Source organism: Larus michahellis, chromosome 4, assembly GCF_964199755.1.
Source record: "Larus michahellis chromosome 4, bLarMic1.1, whole genome shotgun sequence".
In the NCBI taxonomy this organism is placed as follows: domain Eukaryota; kingdom Metazoa; phylum Chordata; class Aves; order Charadriiformes; family Laridae; genus Larus; species Larus michahellis.
This window is the reverse complement of record NC_133899.1, coordinates 18238807-18264335: the sequence shown is the minus strand read 5'-3', so window position 1 is coordinate 18264335 and position 25529 is coordinate 18238807. Positions and strand designations below refer to the sequence as shown.

Below are 25529 nucleotides of genomic sequence, written 5' to 3'. Positions count from 1 at the left end.
GCCCCCCCCAGGGCCATCCCTCACCCACCACATCATCCATTTCCAGCCGCACCTCCGCCACACCGGGCCCTAGTTACCGCTCCGGTTTCAGGGCTGCACCGGTGGGGCAGGAACCCACCCACTGCCGGGGCGGCCGTCTGGGTCCCCCCCCTGCCCCCGCCGGTCTGGTGTCCCCTCCCCGGTGAAAGGCCGCCGCGCTTTCAGCCTGGGGAGTGTTTCCAGCCGTGGGGCAGAGGCACAAACGCCCCTGGCACACACCGGGCTGCCCTGAGGGTGTTTCCTGTTCTTTTGGGGAGAATCCTTCCTTTTCTTTCTTTTTTTTTCACGCCTCACATTCAAGGAAATGTTTAAGAATTGCCTAAAAAACCCCAAACAACCAGATTTAGAAAAATGTCACAAGACTCTGTGTCCCTAGTTTATATCTGTTATGTCTGTTATGTCTGCCCGTGCCTGCCCACAGCCGCCTCTCCCGCACAGACCGGCAGCTCCCGCCGCCTCGTCCCCCCCGCCCCTCGCCGGTGCTCGTTGCTCTCCCGGTGGGATCGTCTCCTCCCCGGCACGGCACCGCGCGGCGGCCGCCAACCGCGTCGGCCTTCGCTCTCCCTACGCCCTCAGCTCCGATTTTGGGTACGGGGTGACACTTTACACCGCTCCCGCCCCTCACCGAGGTTGTACCCTCGGCCCGTGCCCCGGTGCCGGCCGGCTGCGGGCGAGCAGCGCTATTGGAAATCAATGCGTGTCACCGGCCCGGTAATGACGGCAGAGCTGTAAAAGCCGGCCACGGAGAAAACAGCAGATAAACCGGGCCAAAGGCCGCCGATACAGGGAGCCCTGGTCATGCTCCCACTCATCTCCTAAATCACTTCCCCATCCCCTTTTATTTCCAAAATACACCGTGGACCCTTCCCGGGGGCCGGGCGGGCCCAGGGTCCCGTGCGCCGAGGAGTTTCTAAGAGCGTATTTCCTTCGCTAAGTGCTAACACCATCTGGTTATCCGCGCCGGGGAGGTTCTGTTACCCGCCCTCAAGTGTTTTTTTGCAGCTCGGCTCCGTCGTGGCCGAAAGCCGAGGGGAGCCCAGGGCGAAGCGGCGCTGCCCCCGGTGGGGCAGGCACCCCCCGGCCTGGGCAGCGGCAGGGCTCCCCTCAAACCCGCTCCCCGCGGTTTTATCCGGCGTTATTGCAGATCCAGCCTCTTCCACCAAACAACAGATGCAGCCTCTAATGCAAATATTGCCATTTCCCTGCTGAATTAGCCTTGTCACTTAGCCCAGAAGCTGGCAGCGTTAAGCCAGCTTGCATTTTAATTTGGCCCTGAAGTTACTTATTTCATTATTGATCAAACATAATGCTGAATCAATGTTCATCTTGTTACCTGGGCCATTTCCATGTAATACAGTGATAGCACTGCCTGGAGTTACTCATTCCCATCCCAAAGTGACTTTACCATAAAATCAATGCTTGTTTGTTACTGATATAAGGCAGCATCCGTGGGATGAAGAGCAAATAAAACAGTTACGCCATCGCGATCTAAAAGTTTGGATGGAATATGTACGTGAATAAAGACTTTGATATTTAAATGTATTTTATCGGCATCAAATCATCCTACCCAGGCCGATGGGACAGAAAATCTCAGGCTGGGAGATGACGGGCTTTGATACTGTAGGTGTTGCCATTTGTAAACGCTACCTGGGACCTAATGGGGGAATCGTTTGTAAACCAGTGTATCATTACACAGCAGATGTGGGCTGTAAGCTCTTCCGGGCAGGGACTGTTTTGGAAAAAATAGTAATTAATACAATAGTAATTAATGATTGTGTCACAAGATTAGTCTCCGCGCAGTGTTATCTTCAGCGCAGCTGCTGCTCCTTTTCCTTGCTTGCGTTTTCCCCTCCAGCTAATAAACCCGCTTACAAATTACGGGAGGCTGACCGCATCCCCGGCTCTCCCGGACAGTGCTCAAACATCCCACCCGGGGCATGCCCCGCTCTGCTTCCACCCACACACTAACAGCGTCCAGGCGCGTCGTTCGAGTCGCATGTCCCTCGCACGACGCGCCGCCACGTCCAGGTGTCCCCATTCCGGAGGGAGTCACTTCCCGGCGGGCTGGGGACAAGGGAAGAGGGACTTGGTTACCCGGCCGGGGAAGCCGAAGGGGCACCGTTCCCTCGGGACCGTCCCAGCGCGGCGGCCCCGGGGGGGCGGTCGGTGCCCGGGGCGGCCTGAGCCCCCCGCGGTGCCGGGGAGCGGCTGCCGCTGCACCCCTGCCGGAGGCTCCGCCGAGGGCGCACCGGGGGACGGAGCCGCAGGAGGGAAATAATCTGGGTTTAAACCCGCTGGTAAAGCTCGGGAAACCCGGGGAACCCGGGATACCCCCAGCTCCGGTTTACAAAGGCTGCAGCCCGCCGGTACAGCCCTCCAGCCGCGGCGGGGGCGGCCCTTGCCCGGGCCGGTAAGAACCGGGCGAGGAAAGATGGGATGGAAAATGGTGAGGGGAAGTTTCCCACAGTTGTGTGCACTTTCTGCCCACTTGTCCGCTGCCGAGGGGCGGCGGGAACGTTCCCCGCCGGGGGTCGGAGTCAAAGAGCCACACGGACATCAGCAAGACACAAAAGCCACTCATTCCGATGGAAAGTCTAAGCGGGTGCATAAAATATATTGGCATAAAATTAGTGAATTGCACTAACAGATTGTAAATCACCTAAACGGTCAAACCACAGATATGAATCACAAATTCCTATAAAGATTAATGTTTCCTAAGATTCACAGCAATTATGCATTTTTTGGACAAAAGCCTTCTCCCAACCTCTCATTCCTGAGCGCTGCTTTTTTTCTGAAGTCTTTCCAGGTTTCCGTGGGGTTTCTAATGAACGATTTACCAAAGGAAAGGTTTTATTAACACCTCTAAAAACTATAAAGTTTAAAGGGAGGGAGAAAGGGAGCAGATAGGAAGTTAGGTAACACAATATACTGACCTATTGGCAACCGTCCGAACGCAAATCAGCAACGCACCACAATGGTGGGGAAAAAAAAAAAAAAAAAAACACACAAAAAAACCAACTCCGAGAAATGAGAGGGGAAAAAATAACACCAAGAGGCCAGCTTTGCCCAGGCAGGGCTGAGGCTGCTGTTCAGAGCTGCCCCCGGTGCCTTCAGCATCTGCTGATAGCCCCTTACCTTTGCTTTACCCCCTTGTGGTACACAGTGTAGTCTGGTGTGCTTAAAAGCAGCAGAAGAAGGAGAACACGATTGCGAGCAGAAAGGGGACATTATTTCTCGAGGAAATAGGCTGGCAGGAGGCGTACGGGACTTCAGGTCTCTCAGGCACTATTTTTCCCTTCTCGCCTCTGTGCAGAACTGGAGATAATAGTTGGGGCTGCAGGTAACAGAGTCTGTTCTTATTCAATTTCCCTAAATGGCCTGGAGAGCACTTAAAAGCCCGGAGAGCTTCTGGCCAGCATTTTCTTATTAACTAATTTCACTTCGATCCTATTAAAGTGTATGCTTTATAACCTTCAAATGAACCTCTCTCCCTCCTCTCCCTCTCCCTTCTAAAACAAAGCCATTACCTTTTAATGACAGAGCAAAGCTTTTAAAAATGTTGCTCCCTCCTTTCCTAACATCGCAGGACGCATAGAGCACCTACTGCTGCTGCCCCCCCAGCACCCAGGGGGGGCTTGGCCTAGGCTCAGGGGTCCCAGCGCCCGGGAAGGAGCGGCAGAGCCAAGGGGAGCCGTGGGCAGAGGGCGCTAGAAAATAGGATTGGGGAGATTGGCTTTATTTCGCTTTGGGAAAATCTCTGCAATAATGGGTTTTAAATGGATACATATATTTACCATTTCAAACGGGTTCTGCTGTTTCCTGGTAACGCTCACCACAAATGGTAATAATAAAAGATGAAGTATTTTTTCTCACCTTAGGTCATTAGATTTACAGACAAGGTACTAAATCATTTTAGCTCCCCAAACCTTGAAGGAAAGGCGTGCACGCACTCCCGTCCCCTTCTCTTCTCCTCCCCCTTCCGAAGAAACCTGCAACGGGAACGGAGACAAAACAGTCGCCGAGGCTCGAGGAATGTCTCCCTTTAATAGTTTACTAATACTAATAATAATTTTTAAAAAAAGTTGACGTTGGCTGCAGAGCGCAGATTGTCAGTGGCCTCGTCCCAAAGTCTCAACATGAAGGGTCATTAATTGTGTTTTCTTTCCAAATCATATGTCACTGCAATTAACAGATTCTGATCAAGAGACTCCTTTCAGATTGATTCCATATGTGATAAGGAATGTGCAGCTTGTTATCTATCTGTCGCCTTGGAATTATGGAAAAGCTTCAAACGTGTAATTTGAAGAGTCTTTTACCCAGCGCTTTGATCTTTCCCTCTATTTTTTTTAACTCTTTTTTAACTGCGGGCCCTTCTCCTAATCCCACTTGTTTGTTGAACCCCCCCTTCCCTGGGTGGCTGCGCCCCGTCCCCGCATGTGCCGCGGCCGCCCCCGGCCCGGACCCCGGGCACCCCCCGGGAGCCCGCCTGAGCCCCGCAGCCCCGCCGGCAGCTCTCCCGCAACTTCCAGCAGGCAGCCGGGCCCTGCGGCAGAGAGACACCCCCGGCCCCGGGCCACCGTGTCCCCCGGTCCCCTCCGCCGCCCGCGGTGACCTGGCGGCAGGGCGTCAGCGATGGGAAGCGGGACGGGTGTCCCGGGGGAATCGGTGCGGGCGCTATGCTGCCCCGGCCCGGCACCTCCTCCCGGAGCCGGCTGCGGGCTCGGGGAAGCCCCGCGGCAGCCGGAGGCAGGTTTGGTTTTAGCTCTGCGACCGTGTGAGCCAGCCGGGAGAGGAGGGAGGCGAGGCCGGGGGGAGGGCGGGCGGTGGGGGGGTGTGTGTGTTTGGGGTAATAAATCAGGAGCCGCTCTCCCGGCTTTGACAGGTCCCGGCCAGAAGACACGTGTCTGTCCGGCCGAGGAGCGCTCCGCCGCCGCGGCTCCCCCCGGGGGCGGCGGCGGCGGCGGCCGTCGGGCCCCGCCGCTCCCCCCCGGAGGACGAGCCGGCTCCAGCCTCCCGCTTCGCATCTCCCTCCGGCCCCGGACCGGCAAAGCTCCTCCCGTTCGGCTTCGCTTCCCCCCCCGCTCGCTCCGCTCGCCCCGCCAGGCTCCGCTCCTCGCCCCGGCCCCCGCCGCAGCCCGGCCCGGGGCCTGTCCCTGTCCCGGTCCCCGCCGCGACCCTCCCGCCGCGACCTTCCCGCCGCCAAAGGCGTGCGGCGCTTCTCGCCGTGGCCATCGCTCCCACACCCCCGCCCCACCCCCGGGAAGATGTCTCTTCTCCTCCCCCTCCTCCCCCACCCCCCCGGTTGGTGTCTTCTCCGCTTTTTTTTCTTTTCTCCCTCCCCCCTCAGCCGAGAGCCGCTTCCCTGCGGATTTCTCCTCCCGTCCATTTGGTCCAGCTTCGTTTCCTCTCCGTTTCTTTCCCATTAATAAACCATCCCTCACCCTGACCTGGATCCATTCGCACCCATAAATTTCTCGCCTCCCGTCCGCCGCCACTTCCCCGCGGCAGCCCCCCGGGGACCCCCCCGCTCCCCCGTCGCCCCGGCCGCTCCCACCCCAGCCCTGCCGGCGGCTCCCGCGGGGCACGAACTCAGATTGATCGCCGTGTTGATTAAAAATCACCAAATAACCCCGCCAGCTCCGACACCTCGTGTCAGCCACAAAAAGCCGGATCCGGCTGTGTGGGACACGCGTGTCCCCCGCGCATGGGGCACAGCCCGTCTGTAAGACCAACGTGGCGAGCGCGACTGCACCAAACGGCGACTGATTTGTCCGGTTTTTCGTAGTCGTCCCTTCTCTCTCCGAGGCAGATATTTTTAAAAGTTGCGGTCTGCATCCCACCTCCCCGTCGACCCCCTCAACATCCCGTCGCCCCAGCCGAGCGCTTCCCGCAGAAAAGTTTAAAGAAAATCAGGACGCCAGGTTCGCTGCCTGTTTTCCTTTTGAATTAAAAAGAAATAAACTTATAACTGAATTTAATATTGTTATCTCCCTTGCATTATACTATCAAAAGCTATTACAGGAGCAGCGTTGAATAGAAGAAAATAAATTCCTCCAACCCAGAGTTGTTTTTGCACTAGATTAGCAGATAGGAAATGCTATAAAGATGAACTTAATACGATTAGAGATGTTTCCTACAGATTTTCATATATTGATTCAGGGAATTTTAATTCTGGAGCTTGCTTTGCTATAATCCGCATTTATTACAAGCTGATATAGTTTTATTATAGCAAGCTATCAAGGTCGATTCCTTTAACTGCATAATCTGACATGAATTTCATTTTTAAAGAAATGTAGTTATAAAAATCCATACTGTGGGCACAGTGGTTATACTGTACCTAAATCATATTTTAAAGGCAGTAAATCCAGAGAGTATTTAGGAGGAGAGGGGAATATGGTTAAACTTCTCTCCTCCAGGCTCAACCCCTCAAAAGACCCTTCAAACTTTTATTTTATTTTATTTATTTTATTTTTCTAAATTTAAACAGCGAGTATTTAAAAGAGCAGGTAACGGTGGCAGGTTCGGGTCCCCTCTGCCCGGCCCGCAATGGCAGCCCCACAGGTTGTACGAACTTTTCCCGTCTCCCTCCAGCCGCCCCCAGCGCCCGGCAGGAGCGGAGCTGGGCGCACTGGCGCTCGCCAGAGACGCGCCGTGATTGAACTGTATTTTAACTACTCTTAAAAGGCTAAATTGCAACTCTCACGCTGGCTTCGGAGAAGGAGGGGGGGAGGCGGCAAAAAAAAAAAAAAAAAAAAAAGAAAGAGCAAACCGTAATTTAAAATGTGTTGATCGTAAAAAAAAAAAAAAATCTTATTCGGTAATTAAAACGTATCTTGACTCCTTCCCAATAGCTCCTTACAAGCCCGTGCCACTGCTCCCTTTGCAAATGTTGCACGTACCAGGTACTTCCTTCTAAGCCTTGTAGTGATTCAGAACAGAGGGAATAAGCAAAATGATCATAAATTTCCTAATTAGAGATTTCGCACCAAGACAAAAAGGTGTTAATGAGTTTAATTCCAGTGCCTGTCATTGTCCCTTTTTTCACACCACTTATTTACTAATGGCCCAGAGGGCTGCTCCCGTCTCTCCTTTGTTAAGATTTTAATTTGCCTTCTTTTCTGCCTTTGATGTAAAATTGTGACCTACAACTCTTTGAAGTCCCTTATTAGGAGGAAAATTAACTTAGCTTTTCCACTGTATCTGCCCACTGTTAGCCCAGACAAAATGTAGAGAACTCCTTAAAGATTCAGTACAGTAGGAAAATTTTCAAGGTAGCTCTGGAAATGCAAATTTTTTAAAAAAAAATCTAATAGACTTTTAAATCTATATTAGGAGATGTAACCCTCGCCAGGGCCGGAGAGCGGGAAGGGAAGGAGGGAATATCTTAATAAAGAAAACAAAATGAACCCGGTCAAGGAAAGGCTGTAAATTTGAAAACCTGAAAAGAGAGACGGGAGGGGGGGGAGAGCCTTTATTTTTAAATGTCACAACTTTTTCCTGTCCCTCTCGTGTGCCGCTCACAGCTGACACCCTGGCTTCCTATGCTCCGGGGGAAGGGGGGGGCCTATGAAAGAAATTATATCTAAATCTATCTCTATATAATTAGAATACCATGAGGCAGGGTTAAACCTTTGTAAAACACACAACTGATTGGCGATCGCTAAAACGAGATTTGAAAGCAACTCAAATAAAAGATCGCGACGTCAGTAAACAGATTTAGGGAAAAAAAAAAAAAAGGAAGGAGAAAAAAAAAGAAAAGCAGCTAGTGACAAACCCGGCGAGAGCGAGCTCTGGGCATGAGAGAGAGAGGGAGGCAGAGGGAGAGAGAGAGACTTAAAAGAAATAGGAGGGGCTTGTGAGAGACTAGAAATGTCAATCAGAGCCCAGAGTCCCAATAATCTCAGGCAATCTGTTAGGACCTGACCTGGGTCCACTCAGATCAATAGGAAAAGTGAGAGAAGAAAGAAGCGATCGGATCGTTTACCGCAGCGGCCGAGGACAGGAGGGAGCCCGCGGCCTCCGCGCACCCCCGGCTCCCCCCCCCCCACTCCCCAATGTCCGCCGGAGTTTGCGGGAGGCGCTGAAAGTGCGGGCGGCCGGCGAGGGCGAGCGACCCGGCTGCCTCCTCCGCTCCCGGCCCTGCTACTTTCTCCCCTTTCTCTCTCCCTTCTTCCTCTCTTCTCCCCCCCTCCCCTCCTCCTCCTCCTCCTCCTCCCCCCCTCCTCCCCTGCCCCCGCTCCCCCACCATGTCTTTCCCCCAGCTGGGCTACCAGTACATCAGGCCGATTTACCCGGCGGAGCGCCCGGGGAGCGGCGGCTCCCGCGGCGGCGCCGAGCTGGCCCCGTCCGGGACCCTCTCCAACGTCCTCTCCTCCATGTACGGCGCTCCCTACGCCGCCGCCGCCGCCGCCCAGGGCTACGGAGCCTTCCTGCCCTACGCCGCCGAGCTGCCCATCTTCCCCCAGCTGGTAAGAGACCCCCCCAGCTCCCCTTCGGGGCTCGCCGGGACCGGGTTCGCGCTGGGGATCCATCGGGGAACAGCCGGCGGGGGGGGGTGGGCTGTCAAGGGGGGACGGGGCGTTATCGCCGCCCTGCGCCGGGAGAGCGGCCGGAGAGAGGCAGGGATGGAGCGGCCACCCCGCGGCTTTGCCCCCCCCTCCCGCCCCGGTCCGCCCGCAAGGTTTGACGGCTGCGGGGACGGGCGGCCGCCCGGGGAGCCGGCCCTTTCACCCGGGCACCCCGAGGGCAGCGCGGCGGAGCGGGGAGGCGGCTCGGCCCGGTGCGGAGCGGGCTCGGCTGCCGGTGCGGGATGGAGGGGCCCCGGGCCGGGCCCCGGCGCGCCGTCTCAGCCGGGCCGCCCCTTCCCTCTCGCTGCAGGGCGCCCAGTACGAGCTGAAGGAGAGCCCGGGGGTGCAGCACGCCGCCTTCCCCCACCACCACCCCGCCTTCTACCCCTACGGGCAATACCAGTTCGGGGACCCGTCGCGGCCCAAGAACGCCACCCGGGAGAGCACCAGCACCCTCAAGGCCTGGCTCAACGAGCACCGGAAAAACCCCTACCCGACCAAGGGCGAGAAGATCATGCTGGCCATCATCACCAAAATGACCCTCACCCAGGTCTCCACCTGGTTCGCCAACGCGCGGCGGCGGCTCAAAAAGGAGAATAAAATGACCTGGGCCCCCCGCAGCCGGACGGACGAGGAGGGCAACTCCTACGGGAGCGACCACGAGGGGGAAGAGGACAAGAGGGAGGACGAGGAGGAGATCGACCTGGAGAACATCGACACCGAGAACATCGAGAGCAACAAGGACGAGCTGGAGGACGAGCTGCAGGACGCCGACCTGCTGCACTCCGACTCCAAGACGGACTCGGAGGGCTCCGAGGGCTTCGAGGACCTGCCCGGCTCCGAGGAGCGCTACCTCAAGGCCGCCGAGGGGGAACCGCACCACCTCCGCCACCACCACCTCCACCACCACCATCACCACCACCACCACCACAAGTGCGAGCTCCCCGCCGCCGCCGCCCCCCCCGCCGGCCTGGAGCCCCTTAAGCCGCCCCTCCAGCCTCCTCCGCACCACCTCTCGCCCCCCTCCTCAGCCTCCTCCTCCGCCGCCTCCTCCCCGACGGACGGCGCTTTGGCCGGCACCCTGCCGAAGCCCAAGATCTGGTCGCTGGCCGAGACGGCCACCAGCCCGGACAACCCCCGCAAGTCTCCCGGCGGCGGCTCCCCGCCGGCGGCCGCCCCCCAGCCGCTGCCGCTGCCCCCCCCGCCGCCCCACAGACTCGTCTCCTCCTGCCCCCTGGGCAAGTTCCCCAACTGGACCAACCGCGCCTTCCCGGCCCACCACCACCACCCGCCCCCGCACCCGCTGGCCTTACTGAACACTCCCCACCTGCTGGGGCTGGGGGCCGCCCCCGCCGCCCCCCCCGCCACCTCCGCCGCCTTCCCGCGGCCCGCGGACCAGGCGCAGAGCGCGGAGCCCGCCGGAGCAGGTGACCGCTGAGGGACGCGGCGGGGACGGGACGGGACGGCGCTGCGCTGCGCGGTGCTGCGCGGAGCGGCGCGGGAGGCCCCGCGGCACCTTGTGCGTGGGGTCGAGGCCGGGGGCGGGGGGGGGAGGGGGGGACGCCGGCCCCGCGGGTTTCTCAGGCTGCCCCCGGCCCGGCCCGGCCCGGCCCCGCCGTCGGGGCGCAGGTGGCGGCGGGCGGGCGGCCGCGGGGCTCCCGGGGGCAGCGGCGGCGGCGGCGGGGGGGTGCTCCTCGCCGGGTTAGTCTCAGCCCCCGAGATTTACCTTCCTCCGACGGAGATAATTTCTGTTGCTGTTGTTGCTGCTCAAGTCGTCTTTGTGGGAAGGACCCGGCCGGAAGGCTCGCTCCGGCGCTGGGTTATTGTCCTTCTGACGGTCACTCCTGCAGCAAAGCGGTCGCTTGGTCGTATTTGCAACTTGCTGAGAAGAGATCTCGAGTCTAGAGGCTTATTTCAGGGATGGGGGGGGGAGTAAAACAGGGACTATAAAGGAACGCTTTTTTTTTTTTTCTTCTCTTTTTAGATCGATCTAGTGCCTTGGAAGTAGAGAAAAAGTTAATAAAGACAGCTTTCCAGCCAGTGCAGAGGCGGTAAGAGATTGCTTCCTCAGTCTCCTAAGGATATATAGAGGGAGTTGTAAATGGTTAGCTTATTTTCTCCGCTGCTTTAGTCCCCTTTCCAGGGCGGTTTCTTGTTCTTCCTCTGCGTGCGCGGTGGGTTATTCTGATTATCTATAGATATATTTTTTGCCGTTCTCTCTTCTGGAGGTGGCGAGCGCTTCCCGCGGGCAGGCCGAGCTGCGGTCGGGGTTGCGGAGCCGTGCGGGGACCGAGCCCGGGGTCGGGACGGGCCGGGCGGGAGCGAACCGGGGACCTCGAGCACCCCCGGCCCGCCCGGGACCCGCCGGTGCCGCCTGGCCCGAGGGGGAAATACAGCGGCAGTAGGGAAAGGATAAATAATAATAATAAAAATCCCCCAGCTAATACGAAAGCTGAAGGGGATGAACCTTGCTGTCTCGAGTTTGGCGTAGTCGGCACTGAAATAAATTACTCTTTTGATTGACCGAAACCATGGGGATCGGGCCCGTGATATTTTCGTAGCTAAATAAATTTGCTATAAGCCACTCTGAAAACTTTTTCTTTTAATTTATTTTTTTTTTTAAATAACAACAACAAAAACAGTGCTACCTACAGTTAAAAATATTGTGCCAGCCCAATCTGACTAGAAATCCTATTAAATATTTTTTTTTTCTGTGTCATTTTTTTCCAGGCCCCAGAACCAACTTGATGCCGCTATGGTTCTATCGGCGTTGTCATCATCATAGTTAATTTTTTTTATTGTTGTTGTAATGATTGTAAAAAAAAAAATCTCTGTATAGTTACAACTTGTAAGCATGTCCGTATATTAAAACTAAAAAGGAAAAAAAATACCCGCTTCTGTACTATCATCTGGATTAGCTGAGTTTGTGAGGTTTTTTGGAAGTCCAGTGAGAATTAGGTGTTTCGATTTTTTTTTTGGTTGTTGTTTGGTTTTTTGTACATACGGTAAAAAAAAATGTACATATGTGTGAACCAAATTGTACAAGAAAGTATATATTTTTGGCTAATAAATAAAACTGTTGCCACTTTGACTACACTCTCTCCTCCCACCTCCGGAGTTATTTTTCTCCCCGGCCCTCGCCGGTCGCTGGTTTTCCGCGCTGGGGCGGCGGCGGGAGCGGCGCATCCTCGGCGGGAGCGGGGCTTTTCCCGCCGGCGGAGCGGGGCCGGGGCCGGGGCCGGTGGCGGCGGCGGCGATGGCGACGATGTCTGGAGCCGCAGCGCCCCCTGCAGGCGCCGCCGCCCCGTCCCGGTGCCCGCCGGCCGGTGGCGGCGAGGGAGGTGTGTGTGTGTGTACTGCGGGGGGGCCGGTGCGGTGATCCGTCGCCCCCCCCAGGACCCGATTGCCGGGGGCCGGCTATTGATCCCCCTCGGAGCGCGGCGGCGGCGCGGCGGGGGCGGGGGGTTGTTCATTGAAAGGAAACTTCGGGGGTCGCGCACCGGAGCGGCGTTACCTCCCCCGCCTCTCCCCCCACTCCGCGCTGCTGTGCGCATCCCGAGGGTCGGTTTTGGGGGGCCGCCGTGCCGCCGAGCGGGCCAAGGGCTGTCCGCCACCGCGGGGCTACGCGGAGCGGGCGGCGACGGGGCCGGGGGCATCCCCCCTCCCCACCCTCCCCGCTCCCGGGGGTTTGCGCCGGACGGGAGTTACCGAGCGAGAGGCGCAGAACCGGCGGGGAGATCCGCGCCCCTCCGCGCCCGCCCCGCCGGAGATGCCCCGGGAGCCGCCGCTTCCCCGCGGCCGCCAGAACTTGTCGCCTCGTTTCCTCGGCAAAGCGCTGAAAATCGGCCCCGATGCCGGGAGGGGCCCGGCCGCTCCGAGCGGCGCTGGCCGCCGGCGGGGCGGGGGGTCAGCCCCGGTCCCCTCCCGCCTGGCAGTCAGATGGAAACCATCCCAAGGTGGTGGTTGTCGGGGGGGTGTGTGTGTGTGCGCTCCCCCTTCCTCTCCCCTCCTCTCGTCCCAATTTACCGCCGGGAATCGGTGCCCGCGGACGGCGGGGCTCACCCCCCCGGCTGGAGGGGGCTGCTCGGGCAGGTAGCGCTCACGGGCCGGTCCCTCCTGCTTTTGTTCCCAGGCTCTTCCTTAACATCTCTGTCTGGGGGGAGTGTGCCCCCCACCCTCTTCTCCTTACAGTCCTGGAAACGGCATAATTACCGAAGTGGTGATTAAACAGCTTTTCTCGTTTTGGTGACAGACCCCGCGGAGGGGGAGGGTGCGCGGAGCTAGGAAGCAAGAGTTAAAATGAAGTTAAAGTACAAACAGAAGCACATAGCTGACATGCTTCAAGTTTAGACAGTACAAGATATGCAAATGTGCAGGGCTGCGCAGTATTGACATTTTGAGGTCATAGTGATAGGAATGTATTATTTATAGGATTGGGTTGCACTAGGCCGATAAACTACATTTTAAATCCTAGGCGTTTATAAGTGATAAGATTTATATATATGTTTACACTATATATGTGTGTGTGTATACACACATTTTACATACGTGTTTTAATGTTTCACGATTAATATTCTTCCTGGCAGGCGGTGCATTGGGGTGGGGAGAGCCCTCGCCTGGTGCACGCCTGCAGCCTCCGTGGGCTGTGGGAGCCGCGGCTGCGGTGATGGAGCCGGCCTCGGCCCTCCAGGGAGGCCGGGGAAAGGACCCATTGAGTTTGTGGCAGCGTTGCGATCTCTGCTTTCTTCCCCCCACGTCCCCTTCCTTTCCCCGTACGTCCTCTCCGACCACAGCTCACCCTGGAAATGGCGTTGGCCTCCTCGCAGCTGTCTTTCTGCCAGGAACCGTTCCCCTTCTTTCACTCCAACCGGCTCCTGAAACGAGGGGAAACTCGGTGGGTGGGTGGGTGGTTAGAAAACGGATTGTTTCTCATGTAAATTTTACCCAGTCTCTCTGCACTTTGTATCCCTTAGCCAATTCTTGCTGAGGGGAAAAAAAAAAAAAAAAGATTAATGGCATGTAAAATGGGAGGGGTGGGGGGAAGAGAAAGCTAGAGGCAAATTTCCACATCCCCTTCCTCTGGACATCCTGGTGGGTTTTCCATAGAAACTTTCACACAGTGGCCCGACAGATGCTTAAAGGCGATGGAAGAAAATAATGAGACCACGATGGGAAAACAATTGCATCCCCAGCTTTCCACCTCCATTAAAGGCTCCTTTGCCTTTGCAGCGCAGCCCCTCAGCTCCCCGTCCCCGCGGAGCCCTCTCCCTTTGCCCCGGCAGCAGGGATGCTCCCGCGGCAGCCATGGGAAAGCCGCCCCTTTGGCTTCTGGAAGTGAGAACTTGGTTTCCCTGTGGGGGGAAAGCAGCCTTTGTGCCCGGCCTGGCTTCCCTAACGTGGAGAAAATTCCCATTAATTTTGTGAGGAAACATTTCAGTGTGCGTGTTTCAACAAAACATTAAAAAAAATCCTACTCGTATTTTTATATTTTTTTTTGCTGTTTTAGAAATCACTCTTGCAGTTTGACAGCCTCACTGGAGCCCTGGCCAGGCCTGCCTGAGATGGCGCAGAGAGAGGCCTCCCTCCTCTCCCTCTCTGTTGGCTGCTCTTTTCCTGTCTAATCAATTATCTCCCTAGCTAGTCCTTCTCAAAGGTGAGAGCTCATTATGCATATTCATAAATCACAGCTCCCAGACCTGACACTGATTGATGTAATCATCTCCCGCTCGCTCCCTGTCTGCGCGGGGCCGGCCGGAGGAAGCGCTGGCGAGGAGGAGGAGGACGACGAGGAGCAGGCAGGAGAAAGAGACTTCCAACTTGTCAGCCCCCCTTCTGCCGGGAGCGGCTCGGCGGGCGTAGCGGGCCGTGTCGGGCTTCCCATTCACCGCCGCCAAAGTGCCCATCACAGCCCGGGGATAAGACAGGAGAAAGCCCCGTGAGAGGAGAAACACCAGCCAGCCGCCTCCAGCACAGCTCACTGTTACGCAGGCAAAATTGCACAAGTAAGGAAAAGATCCAGCACGGTTTTCACAATCAGGTATTATACCATGCATTAAAATAGCCCTCCCCAACTCTTTCGCGTTAGCAAACGCGCCTGCTTTTATTTTCCTTAGAAAGTTAAAGCTGGTTTATCCCCATGAGAGCAGATGTATGCATTCTGATCATGAGGGTTTCGCTATGCGATAGAGCAAATATCTGTTCTCAGTAGCTATATTGTAAAAAAAATAAAAGGGAAAAGTTGTGCCCGACGCAAGTTACTGCTGGGAGGGTCTGAGGGCAGGAGGGCTCCTCCAGCCCAGCCTCCCAGCTGGGAACGTGTCTCTCAGCTGTGATTCGTTTCCCAAAGCGTGCTTCAGCATGGCAGCGGTCGAGATGCTGTTCAGATTATGTGGCTTACCTGTATGGTTAATATTTACACTTTTAAAATACCTCTTTTTATCACTTTGATCAGAACAATCAGTGTACTAAAGTAATAATACAAAAATATATGCCCTGGAAATCATAACAAGATACAAATCAAAGGGAGTCCTAATCAAGTACTTTTGAGAGTGTTATCTTCCTTGTTAACAAATGGTAATAAGAAAATTAAGGCTTATAGCTTGCTTGCGTTTTATCTAAGAAAACCAATAAAGATATCAGATGTTCTTTGTTTTATATGTTTGAATGTAAAGCAGAGTAATGAAGAACACGTACCTTCTAAGGCTTCATTTGCTTTATGGGTATTAACCCTTTAGGATGCCGGTGACGTTCTGAATCTGCAGAACGAGGACGAGCCGGTGCTGCCACCCGGGGTTTTGAGGCCCGTTTTTGCCGCAGTCAAGACATCTTTTTTTATTAAATGCTGAAATTGGAACAAAGCAACAATGGCTGCTTGCTAACTATGCATGTCCAACAGGCCTCTTTACTATTCAGCAAATGGAAGATATTAAACAACATTTTGCTTAAAGGTACACCGAGGCCATTTCCATTAGGACACGGTGTCATTCATTTATTCACATGTTAAGTGGATGTCCTTGTGGCTAATGAGTAATAATCAACAGTGACTCCACTTTATTCCTTTGCTCCCAGCAATGTTAAATACTCTGATGGAGTCTCTTTGCTGACACACTAGAGAATATGGTTAAAAAGTGCTAAAGGACATTTTCAGCGCAGAGCAGCCGCACACGCGCGTGCTGGAAATTGCACTTTTATTACAGTCTATTCTATTAGGCTTTGTTCCTGTTTAAGGCACAGCACGTGGAAAACGCTGATATTTATTTGAAGGTAGTTTATGCCTTAAAAGCCGAGAACTCTCTCAGTTTGCGAGTCAATTTGCTGGGAGATGAGCTCTCGTCCAGCTGGTTTATAAAAAAAAAAAGGAAATAAATAATCAAACCACACCTTACGGTACCTTCTCAGAGAAATGTTTAGTGGAGGAGCGACTTAGGACAAAACCTTTCCTGCAAAAAAAAAAATAAACAGTTTGACATTTATTTTATAAAATAAACTAACTCTCCTACCAGCTAATTAATCCATTTTATTACATCAACGTCAGCAGCTAAGTAAGCTAATAAACTATACGAATATATATTTTTTCCTTTGCGTGATTTGCTTACACTGGAGTCTGCTGCTTGGTTGTCTCCTGTGTCAATTCCTAAAGTTTGAAAGGTAGAAATGAATCATTCTCAGTCATGATTAAGCTTAAGTTAGAAATAAAATATGTCAATCAATCTGGTTGGAAATGTTCCTGCTGTCTGAGTTGGTTATGCAAAACGCTCTAAGGTGTGTAGGCATGCTCAATTAGGTCAGGGGATCTGATGGCACTCCTAGCCATAAACGTGTGTCACTTGGATTCCTCATTATTTTTAGCAGTGGTGAAAATACATGTCAGTAGGCCAGCTAGCCAGGCTAGAATAAAATTACTTACCGAGTATGCACAAAACTGAGGTTTTAATACATTAGTATTATACTTATTTTCAAGCAAAACAGCGAAAGGAAAATATGTCTCTCTCTCCGTCTGTCTCAAATATATGAGTCACTCTATTGAATTTCCCAGCCGTCATTAGTGTAATTCACACCGGACTGTGCAAGACTCAAGATACCTTAGCAGTAAAATTTAAGTGCCTAAAAACATAAATATAATGTGAAATTAGAGACAAGGAGTAAAACATCAATTTGCTCTGTTACAGCCTAACTGCTTCCAAGAGAGGCGAAGCGCAAGCTTCACTAGGAGATTAGACCAGCCCCTTTCCAAAACAATTTAATGAAAAAGGACATTCGAGATGGCTATTGAAGAGCGGCGCCAGTGCCGGTGTTCTCACATGGAGACCTCTGTAAGCGATTCCTACAGAAGACAACGTCAGACATTTATGCCTGATAGACAGGTTTCCTCTCGTGTACTAAATCACGGCCTGATACCAACAGAAACGTTTCCATGTAATTCCAGGAGAAAAATGCCAGGAAACGCAAGTTTTAGCACTCGTGGCTGCCCTCCTGGTATCTGGTGGAGTCACTGAATCGGCTAAGTGACGAGGGTTAAATCCTCCAGTTTTACACTTTTCGTGCTGGTCCTTTGAACCACACCGAGACCTTGGGCTTGGGCATGAGAAACGGAATGAGAAACCAGCTAAAACCAGCACAACGCTCCAGCCTGTTTTCTTTATGAAAAAATCCCCAACAAACCTAAATGCAGGAAACCGGCAAACTAAAAGACAAACGTTGCTTCCAAGGACAGAGGCAGGACTAGTACCGCAGGTAAGGCTGGGGCATCTGAGACGTGGTGTTACAGATGGCAGTGTCCCTTTAAGAACAGCACCATGCCGCTAATATTTTCTTTACTGCCAATAAAATGCAATTAAATCTCATGAATTAATATATTCACTTCGGGAAGAATTCTCATTCTTTTCTTCGGATATCAAAATGGAGCCATCATCAGTCAGTTAGTTAAATAGGAGAATCCGGAGAGTAAGTAAATGGAAGAGCTTTCAAATGCGGGGCTGCAAATGCCCAATGAATGTGTAGGGGGCTTCAATAAAAAGATTTTGACTTGTGTTTTCACCCCTTTCCCACTTTGCTCATTGTTTACTGACACTGCTATGGACACAGTATTCAGTCCCTGCCCGCCCCAGCCCTGGGATGTAAAAATGTCATCTCTATTGTGCTGCTGGGCTGGCTTTGATGCCGCCGCAGCCCTTTGTGTGCCCTTCTCAATCCCTTTATAAGGCTGTCCTGATTGTCCATACTGAACATTGCCACAAAAGCTTGTCTTATTGAGAAAATAAAAAAGTCAGAGAGGGGCCAAATGACGGGAGATTGGGCCTTTGCTGTAAAAGACCTACTATTCACGTTCAGCATTCATTTTTTCACCAAGGAATCACAAAGTTGGGATGGTGGCCACCCCAGCAAAGCCATTTTAGACACTTTCTTCTTAAATTTTATTTATAATCACTATTTTTGTTTTGTTTTGTTTTTTTTAAAGATCACATACTACTGAGGACAAACATTAAATCCTAGAAGCAGTTGTGGAGGGTATTTTCGCCTTTCCAAAGGAAAAAGAGCGCGTAACTCTCATGCGTGCGTTTCATCTGGGAAGTGTAGACAAACAGATTGTATGGAAATTCAGCAACAGAAAGGCCTTGTTGTGGTAGTTAAATAAGCCAGAAACAGACCCCCATCTGTCCCCCGCTACGTAGGAGCACACATATTTGCAACCGAGAACCTGAGACCGAGGGTTTAAATTGTCGGTCTGGAAAACCTCTACCAGTTGTTCTTCCCCCTGACGCTATCCTAACTTGTACCCAGTGTCTGGGGGCAGGACGGAGACAAAGGCTGGGTAAGGTCTTATTCTTTGGGAACGGGGCTATCGGAATGGGAGGACGGTGATTTCATGGCTTTTGTTACTGAGGTTAGGGACCGAATTCTCTCACTGAATTAGAATGGTAACAAGTGGGACTGGGGATCTCTGGGGCTTTTGTAGTGCACTCATCTGAGAGATTGCGCTTTTCTCAGCCCTTCAGATTTATTTTGCCAAAGTTACAGGGCAATTATGGAAATGCGCCCTTTGAAGCTGGGCCGATTTCTCTTTATTTTCTCTTCCCCCCCCACCCCCCGCCCTCCCCAAAGCAAAGCCTCCCTCGCCTCCTTTCTTCAGCAAGTCAGCAGTCATTAGGCAGCGGGGTTTCGAGTGGCCATTCAAATATTCTTTTGAATAGTGCGAGAAAGTTTTTTCAAAATATATATGTTAAAAAAAATAGACTTTGAAGCTTTTTGGGAAGGAAGTGTAAAATAACAGCAAGGTAACGACGTCCTAGAAAAGGCTCTGTGTGCGCGAGGTGCTGGAACATGAAATGCCGCCCATGAAAAGAGGCTCAGTGTGGCGGGAGCGGTGGCAGGGGGTGTCTGGCCGGGTGTCGGGGGCCTCGCCACGCCAGCAGCTCTGCAGAAGTGCTTTGCTCCTCCTCCTTCACATCTCCCTAACGAGAGGCCCAGGACAAACAGAATTGTACTTTCGCACCTTTGCACATTATTTATCATGGGAATTTGGAATCTCGGTGCTGCGTGTGAACTAAGACGACGTAGTTTTTACTTTACTTACTATACTAATGTTAAGGAAACATTGTCTGAAACCAGATGGTGAGCGCTGGAGCTAGGCGGGCTGTGACCAGGACTGCTTTTTACCCAGAAACTCAGTTCTGTACATCTCTCTCCACTCTCTACTCTGTTTCCTTACTTGTATCGGACTACTTTGCTCCTGTAAGATAAATTGCTCTGTAAGAATAATGCTCTGGGCCAAATTCAGACTTGAAGTAAGAGGGAGGAGATACTATTGGTGCCCCTGAAAGTTATATACACTTACACAGCGCCTGAGCCTGGCCTGAAATGTGGACCTTCTGTCATCAGCAAAACAGGGTGGGAACATTAAAGTTTCTCGTCTGAGTTTTGTAACTGAGCTGCAGATATCTTTTATTGCTTTTTATGGAGTTTGTGAGGGATCCTAGGACCACATCTACAGCAGCATGGAGCATAAGAGATTTGTGTTTTCTGGATGTTAGGGCTTACAAATTTTGCAGCAGAAGGTTCCTCCTAATCATGAACCTATTCAAAAGCATGAAAACCCAGCTCAGACCTCTGCAGAAGTGCGCTGACAATAAACTGACACTAATATTTCTCATGATGGGTGCGGAAGGTCGAATGCTGCATCTGTAGCATTCAGCACTGCATACAGAGGTCTCAGCAAACAGGTTTCATGTGAGTTGGGCTCAGTGGAGTTTCAGTAGGTACCATGGGAGGACCGCCACCTCTCCAATCTTCTCCCCATCCTCCTCCCCCCTAGTTCCCTTTCACACATCGAAATTTCTTCCCCAGTCTCACACAAGTGCTGAGGATTCCTTCCTATTCCTCTGCACCTTCCCCCAGTCTGGAATCATCTTAATTTTTTTCTGGAACGCATCCCAATAGTGGGATGAATTCCAAATCTGCCCAAACCAGATCCATTGTTTAAAAGCCCTCCAGGAGCTTTAGGATGTCTGATTCATTTCAAGATGCAGCTGGGTATGGTGTGCTCTCATCTCATTTGTAATAAAGAGGAGGACTTGTGGGATACAGATCTAGGTTCATGTTTGGGTACAAAAACTTCAAATGGATTTAGGCTGTAATATGCTAGTCTACTCCAAGAACAGTTTTAATCTTAAAAACTTAAAAGTCAAGAAAAGACAAACTTGCTAATAATATTAGCAAGCTATCCCAATTGTAAACTTAACAGGGTGGGGAGTTGACGACTCTGAAAGACGGTAGTATTTGTACTGTTGGTACCTTCTGACGTAACCCTAGGAATCATGCAATGGCAAACGACCATGCCTTGCTAGGGAAACCATTTAGGAAAATTAATGCAATCCTTCCATTTCTGCCTTTGATAATTGAAAAATCTACATAAAACCCAAACAGCATACTTATGTTTTGAGCCTCAGGCTTGTCACAGGTGCTGCAAAGGGTCAGCTGTCAGGTATCACCCTCCACGAGCTTGCCTAGCTCATGGCCTTTTTCCTGGGGGAGAGGGAGAAGAGCTGCCTGGGCAGCACAACCTGCCTTTCCAGCTCTCTATCCTTGCTGCCCCGGACAGCCTGGCACCCGGATCCCCAAGTCTGCACAGGCCCTGTGGGAGGAGACGTGTCTGCAGACTACCTTCAGGTACCTCCAAGTGAGTTGGACTCCTGTTCCACAGGAGAGGACAGTTTCACACGGCTTTGTTATAGCTTGTAGCTGTGAGTAATTGCCACATGCATCTCCCCTGAGAAACACCATGGTGTGACACTATGCATGTGTTCCTCAGAGTCAGTCTTTCTACTCTTGTAGGCTTTGATCACCAATAATTAAAAAGACTTTGGATCATACTTGCTGATGTGGTTTGCCAAGCGCAGGGATGGCCAGCTTCCCCAGGTGAGGGCCCTTGAGCAGTCATGCTTCTCCTCTCCGGCAGCTCCAGCCTGCAGGTGGTTTTTAGAGGGGTGCGTTGCAGTAATCTGGCCTTAAGGCCACAGACACAAAGATCACCATGACGAAGTTTCTGCCTGGAGGTAAAGGTCACAGATTTTGAATACTTTAGATATTTTGTAAGCCACTTCTGAAGATTGTAAAGAAAACAGGTTTCCGTGTTTGGTGCTGTCAAAAATGACCCTCAGGACGCAACGCTTCTCTGCATGCTTGGGTCAAAGCCCACCAATAGGTAGGGCAGTCATCAGCAGGGTGAAATCTTCCAGATGTCTTGTCTTACTGGGAATAATTCTGGCTCATCTGGCTTGAGTTTTAACCCCTGGGCCTTGCTTTTACTCTGTGCAGGTCAGAGTTGCGACAGTCAGTGTCTTGAAGGTTTAGAAATAGAGGCATGGGCATTATAACTTATAATGATAAACTCATTTACGGTACATGAGATGATGTCTCCTTACTACTTCTACAAATAGACTTCAGCTATAGGTGTCTACTATTTGACTATCAATGGGAAGTGTATATCTCATAAGGCTCTGACCTGGTTATCTTCTAACCCTGAGCAATTAATCATCAGCATCTAATAGGGGATAGCAGTGCACGGGAGCATTTGGTGTCTGGCCTGTTCAAAACATCACTCTCACCTTTTCTACAATGATCGGACCTACAGCTTCTCTCAACATGGGATCACTGCTTTCCTTTGGAAGAAGAACTGGCACAAAATTAACCTTCCCCTCTAACGGGAACCGAGCAATTCTAGTCTCTTTTAAAAATAAAAAAAGCCCCCAAACAGAGCAGCTTGTGCAGGAAAACCACCGAATACCAAGGTCTCAGTTATCAGCCATGCTGCTCACGGGAGCAAAGGGGAACAGAAAAGGTCCCCATTCCCCCGCCATGGGGGTTACCTGCATTTCTAGCGCCTGTATCCCAGGAGTGGGCTGGGAGAGGACCCAAAACTGCTGTTCTTTCATGCTGTTGGGGATGGCTGGGGACTTTCCCCACCGTTTTGGCTGTAAGCAAGAGGAAGGGCTTTGTCTGCAGCAGGCTCTGCAAAGTTGGAGTAAAGTAGTGAAGAATCAGGCCCCATCGATTCTTTGTAGTGCTGGAGCTTTGTTTTGAAGTGCAATAAAAATACAGGTGGTGGAGGAGATAATGCACGGTACCGTTCCTTTGGGACACTTGGGGAGACGGTACGGAATTCCAAAATATGGAGCATGGAGGTTTTTTTTCTAGCATTGATCACAAACATTGGTTCAGGAAAACACCCAGAAGTAGTAAATATGCAAATTTGTAATGAAAGAAGAACGTACAAGTACCTGCTATGTTAGAGAATTTGTTTAAGGATATTTGATCCTCATGAAGAGTTTATCAGATTACAGTTTTAATTTGCGCATTCAGGGTTGTTTTTTTTTTTTTTTTTTAAAATGGGGGGTTTCCCTTTTTAAAAATCTGTTCTTTCTTTTCTGCTCCAATACTTGTACTGGAGCTATATCAGTTCTGCTAAGATACAAGAAGTCTGTTTACAGTGTAATATAAATCTGGGTTGGAGAATACCAATTTCATATAAATTAGATGGCAGAGCACTGTTCCGCTATTTTGTTGTCTAAATTATATGGAAATTGGTGTTATGCAAAGAGTAAGTCCTCACAGAACAGGGCCCTTAGGCTTTTGGTTTAATTATCATAAGCTTCCATTTAATTAAACTTATTAAGTGGTTTGGTGTAAGAGCAGACTATCGTTTTGCTGAAGCTTTCTGGAAGAGAAAAATATTTATGCCCTAGCTCCTTGGGAAGGGAATAAAACTTTCGTTCAGAGATGTTTCTGCAGGTGTAAGAGTGAGGGTCACCTGGGCCATCTTCCCAGGCACCTTCAGACCCTTCGTACTTGGAGGCATTTCAACCTGTTCCTTACTACAGGGCCAGTGACTAAGCTCAGTTTTTCCCATGGCTGGTATTTCAGTTCACGGACTAGAAATTATAGGATAACACTGGCATAAGAAGCAGCAGATGTAAATGAACCATGAACACCTGGAAACTAATATAAGGTCCCAAACCATCAGAATAGGGAGGTTCTGTGACAGCAAAAAAAGAAAAAAAAAAAAGCAACCCCACGCAAGCAACCAAAAAAACCCTAACCCCCCAAACAAGCCCCTGTTTGCTTTCAGATCAGCTTGATAAATTAGTTCTGGGCATTACATGATATGGTGCCTCTATTAACCAGAGACAGGACCCGATGACACAGGAAGCCTCCTCTAGTCTTTTGTTCGTAGGCAACCCTTGTAGCTTAGGGGATTCGCGCCAAATGTGCTGCCCACCTTCATATGCAACCACTGTCCGTGGCATATCTCAGTTTAACCAGCAAAGAGCTTATCCGAGACTTAGATATTATAAAAATCCTTGTTCTGATGAACTCGCCTGTTGGTGACTTCCTACAGAATCCAAGCTTTATTTGTTAAGTCAAGTCTGCAACACAACCACTGGCATCGCTGGCTTCTGGGAAACGTTAAACTTCTTGTTTTAGTCTACATAAAACTTTGCATTGAAAAAAATATACCTTTTGATACTATTTCTCCAAATACGATGTTGTGGAATAGTACTATGTATTAGAACTTGTGGTACTGTGTACCGACTCCTTTCAAAAAGGAATAATTAGAAGAATAATTAGCTGAACACGTGAAATTGAGATGCTTCTTCAGGGACATGTGAAAAGCTGATTAATAAGAGGAAGGAGGGCCACTGTGTGTCAGGCACCTAATAAATATATTTAAGGACAAATAGGTAGAAAAAGAAAGCCCACATTACTAATGTTGATAGAAAGCCTTAACTGCCTAATGAATTTCAGAAATTGGTTGAGAATAGTTAATCTGTGTGATAACATGACCCTCAGGGTTAGTTAGATCTGTGAATTCTTATCCCCCTGGGGACTTAGCAAGTTTCCAGAGATTCACACCAAATTCTTACAAGGAAAAGGCATTCACAGTTGGAAGATTTCATGCAGGTTTTGCTTCTGAATGCTCACGTTATGCAAAAACCAATATAGTGAGATAATGGCAGAGAGTGAAACTCGGTACTAGCCATACTTAATTAAAATTTTCACTTTCTAACAAAAAATCACGCACATTTGGATTTATTATGGGATCACATATAACTCCAGATGAAAGGAAGTGTTTTACCATAACAATAGTTGATTCTTAGTTGCTTCTGTATGCTAAATTAAGCTCCGTATATATACATGCTGAAAAGCAAAAGTATCAGTTGGTATTTTCTTCATTGGATCAGGCATTTCTTACACACCCTTTACAAAAATTTCATGGGAAACTCACAGAAAAACCCACCTAACTTACACAGACTAGAGCTATAAAGTGCTTAGTAATTGCAGTCTCACCAGTGCTTTAGGAACCCTGCCAATGGCAAGGCAAACCCAAATATTTCAGAGAGAGCTCAAAAGAAAACGCAGGCGGTGTAACATGCTACTGACCCGAGCAGCAGTGTGGTCCTGAGAGTTCTTCCAGAGCCAGCGGGCACCAATGCTGCTGGGGGGGAGCGAAACGGGTCCCTTTGCGAGCAGGGGAGGCTGGAAATGCCAGTTCTTGTTTGCCCAAGATGCTGTGTCCTGGCTGGCCTGGGAGAGAGGTGCAAAATGAAAAGGAAAATTCCCTCATGGAAGGCACTTTCTACACTCCCCCAGAGGACTAGGATTTCCAAAAGAATTCAGGGCAATTAAGCACCCAAATCCCACCGAAATCTCCTCTGAAAAATCTCAGCTGTAGCTGTTAGTGACGTGTCATAGCAGCAGCTTTTTCTTTTGAAGAATGGGATGGATTTCATTCTTCTTAATATGGATGTAAAGGTGCAGGAGGAGGTGAGAAAGGAAAGACCCCGAGTCCGCAGAGTTGTCAGTCTCATGGACTGAAAGGACGAGCGTGTCCCCACTTGTGCGGGGAATCTGCGTTTGCATCCCACCTGTGCTTTTGTCCAAACCGTAATCCAGGGCTTGCGTCCCTGCACAGCCATCTTCAAAGGTCTTAAAAGAGGTAAGTGAGACCAGAGAGTGATGATCCTGAAAATAAAAAGCAGATACACATTTTGTGCATATATCTCTGACTATATACATCCATCTCACTCTCTAAAAAAAAAAAAAAAGCAGAAGATTAGTTTGTAACAATGACATTAATATAAATGATGTTGAAGGTATACTTTTCAGCTGATATTGCAAAAGTGAATGCTCACCGCATAGTTGTGCATAGGAGGTCCTGCTGAAAATACTTATATATAATTTAACAAAAAAGAAGCTTTTGTACTAAGAAATTATGGCTTAAAGCTTTCTTATTTGGGAAAATTCCAGCCTTTGTGCTCATATCCCAGTTATTACAGTAAAGACTTCCAAATGGGAGATATTTTAGAAGAAAACAGTACCAGAGTGATAAGGGTACTGTGCTTATTTTTCTTCAAGCAGTGGTATGCT

At 50.9% G+C, this 25529-nt stretch overlaps 1 protein-coding gene across 1 annotated transcript; it reads left to right on the top strand.

Annotated features, from left to right (window-relative positions):
- The first annotated feature begins 7983 nt into the window (after positions 1-7983).
- Positions 7984-11697, top strand: IRX3 (iroquois homeobox 3). Its single transcript, XM_074583154.1, has 4 exons — positions 7984-8507; positions 8917-10033; positions 10591-10657; positions 11337-11697. The coding sequence occupies exons 1-4, from the start codon at positions 8286-8288 to the stop codon at positions 11389-11391; spliced, it is 1461 nt and encodes a 486-aa protein (XP_074439255.1). The 5' UTR covers positions 7984-8285; the 3' UTR covers positions 11392-11697.
- The last annotated feature ends 13832 nt before the right edge of the window (positions 11698-25529 follow it).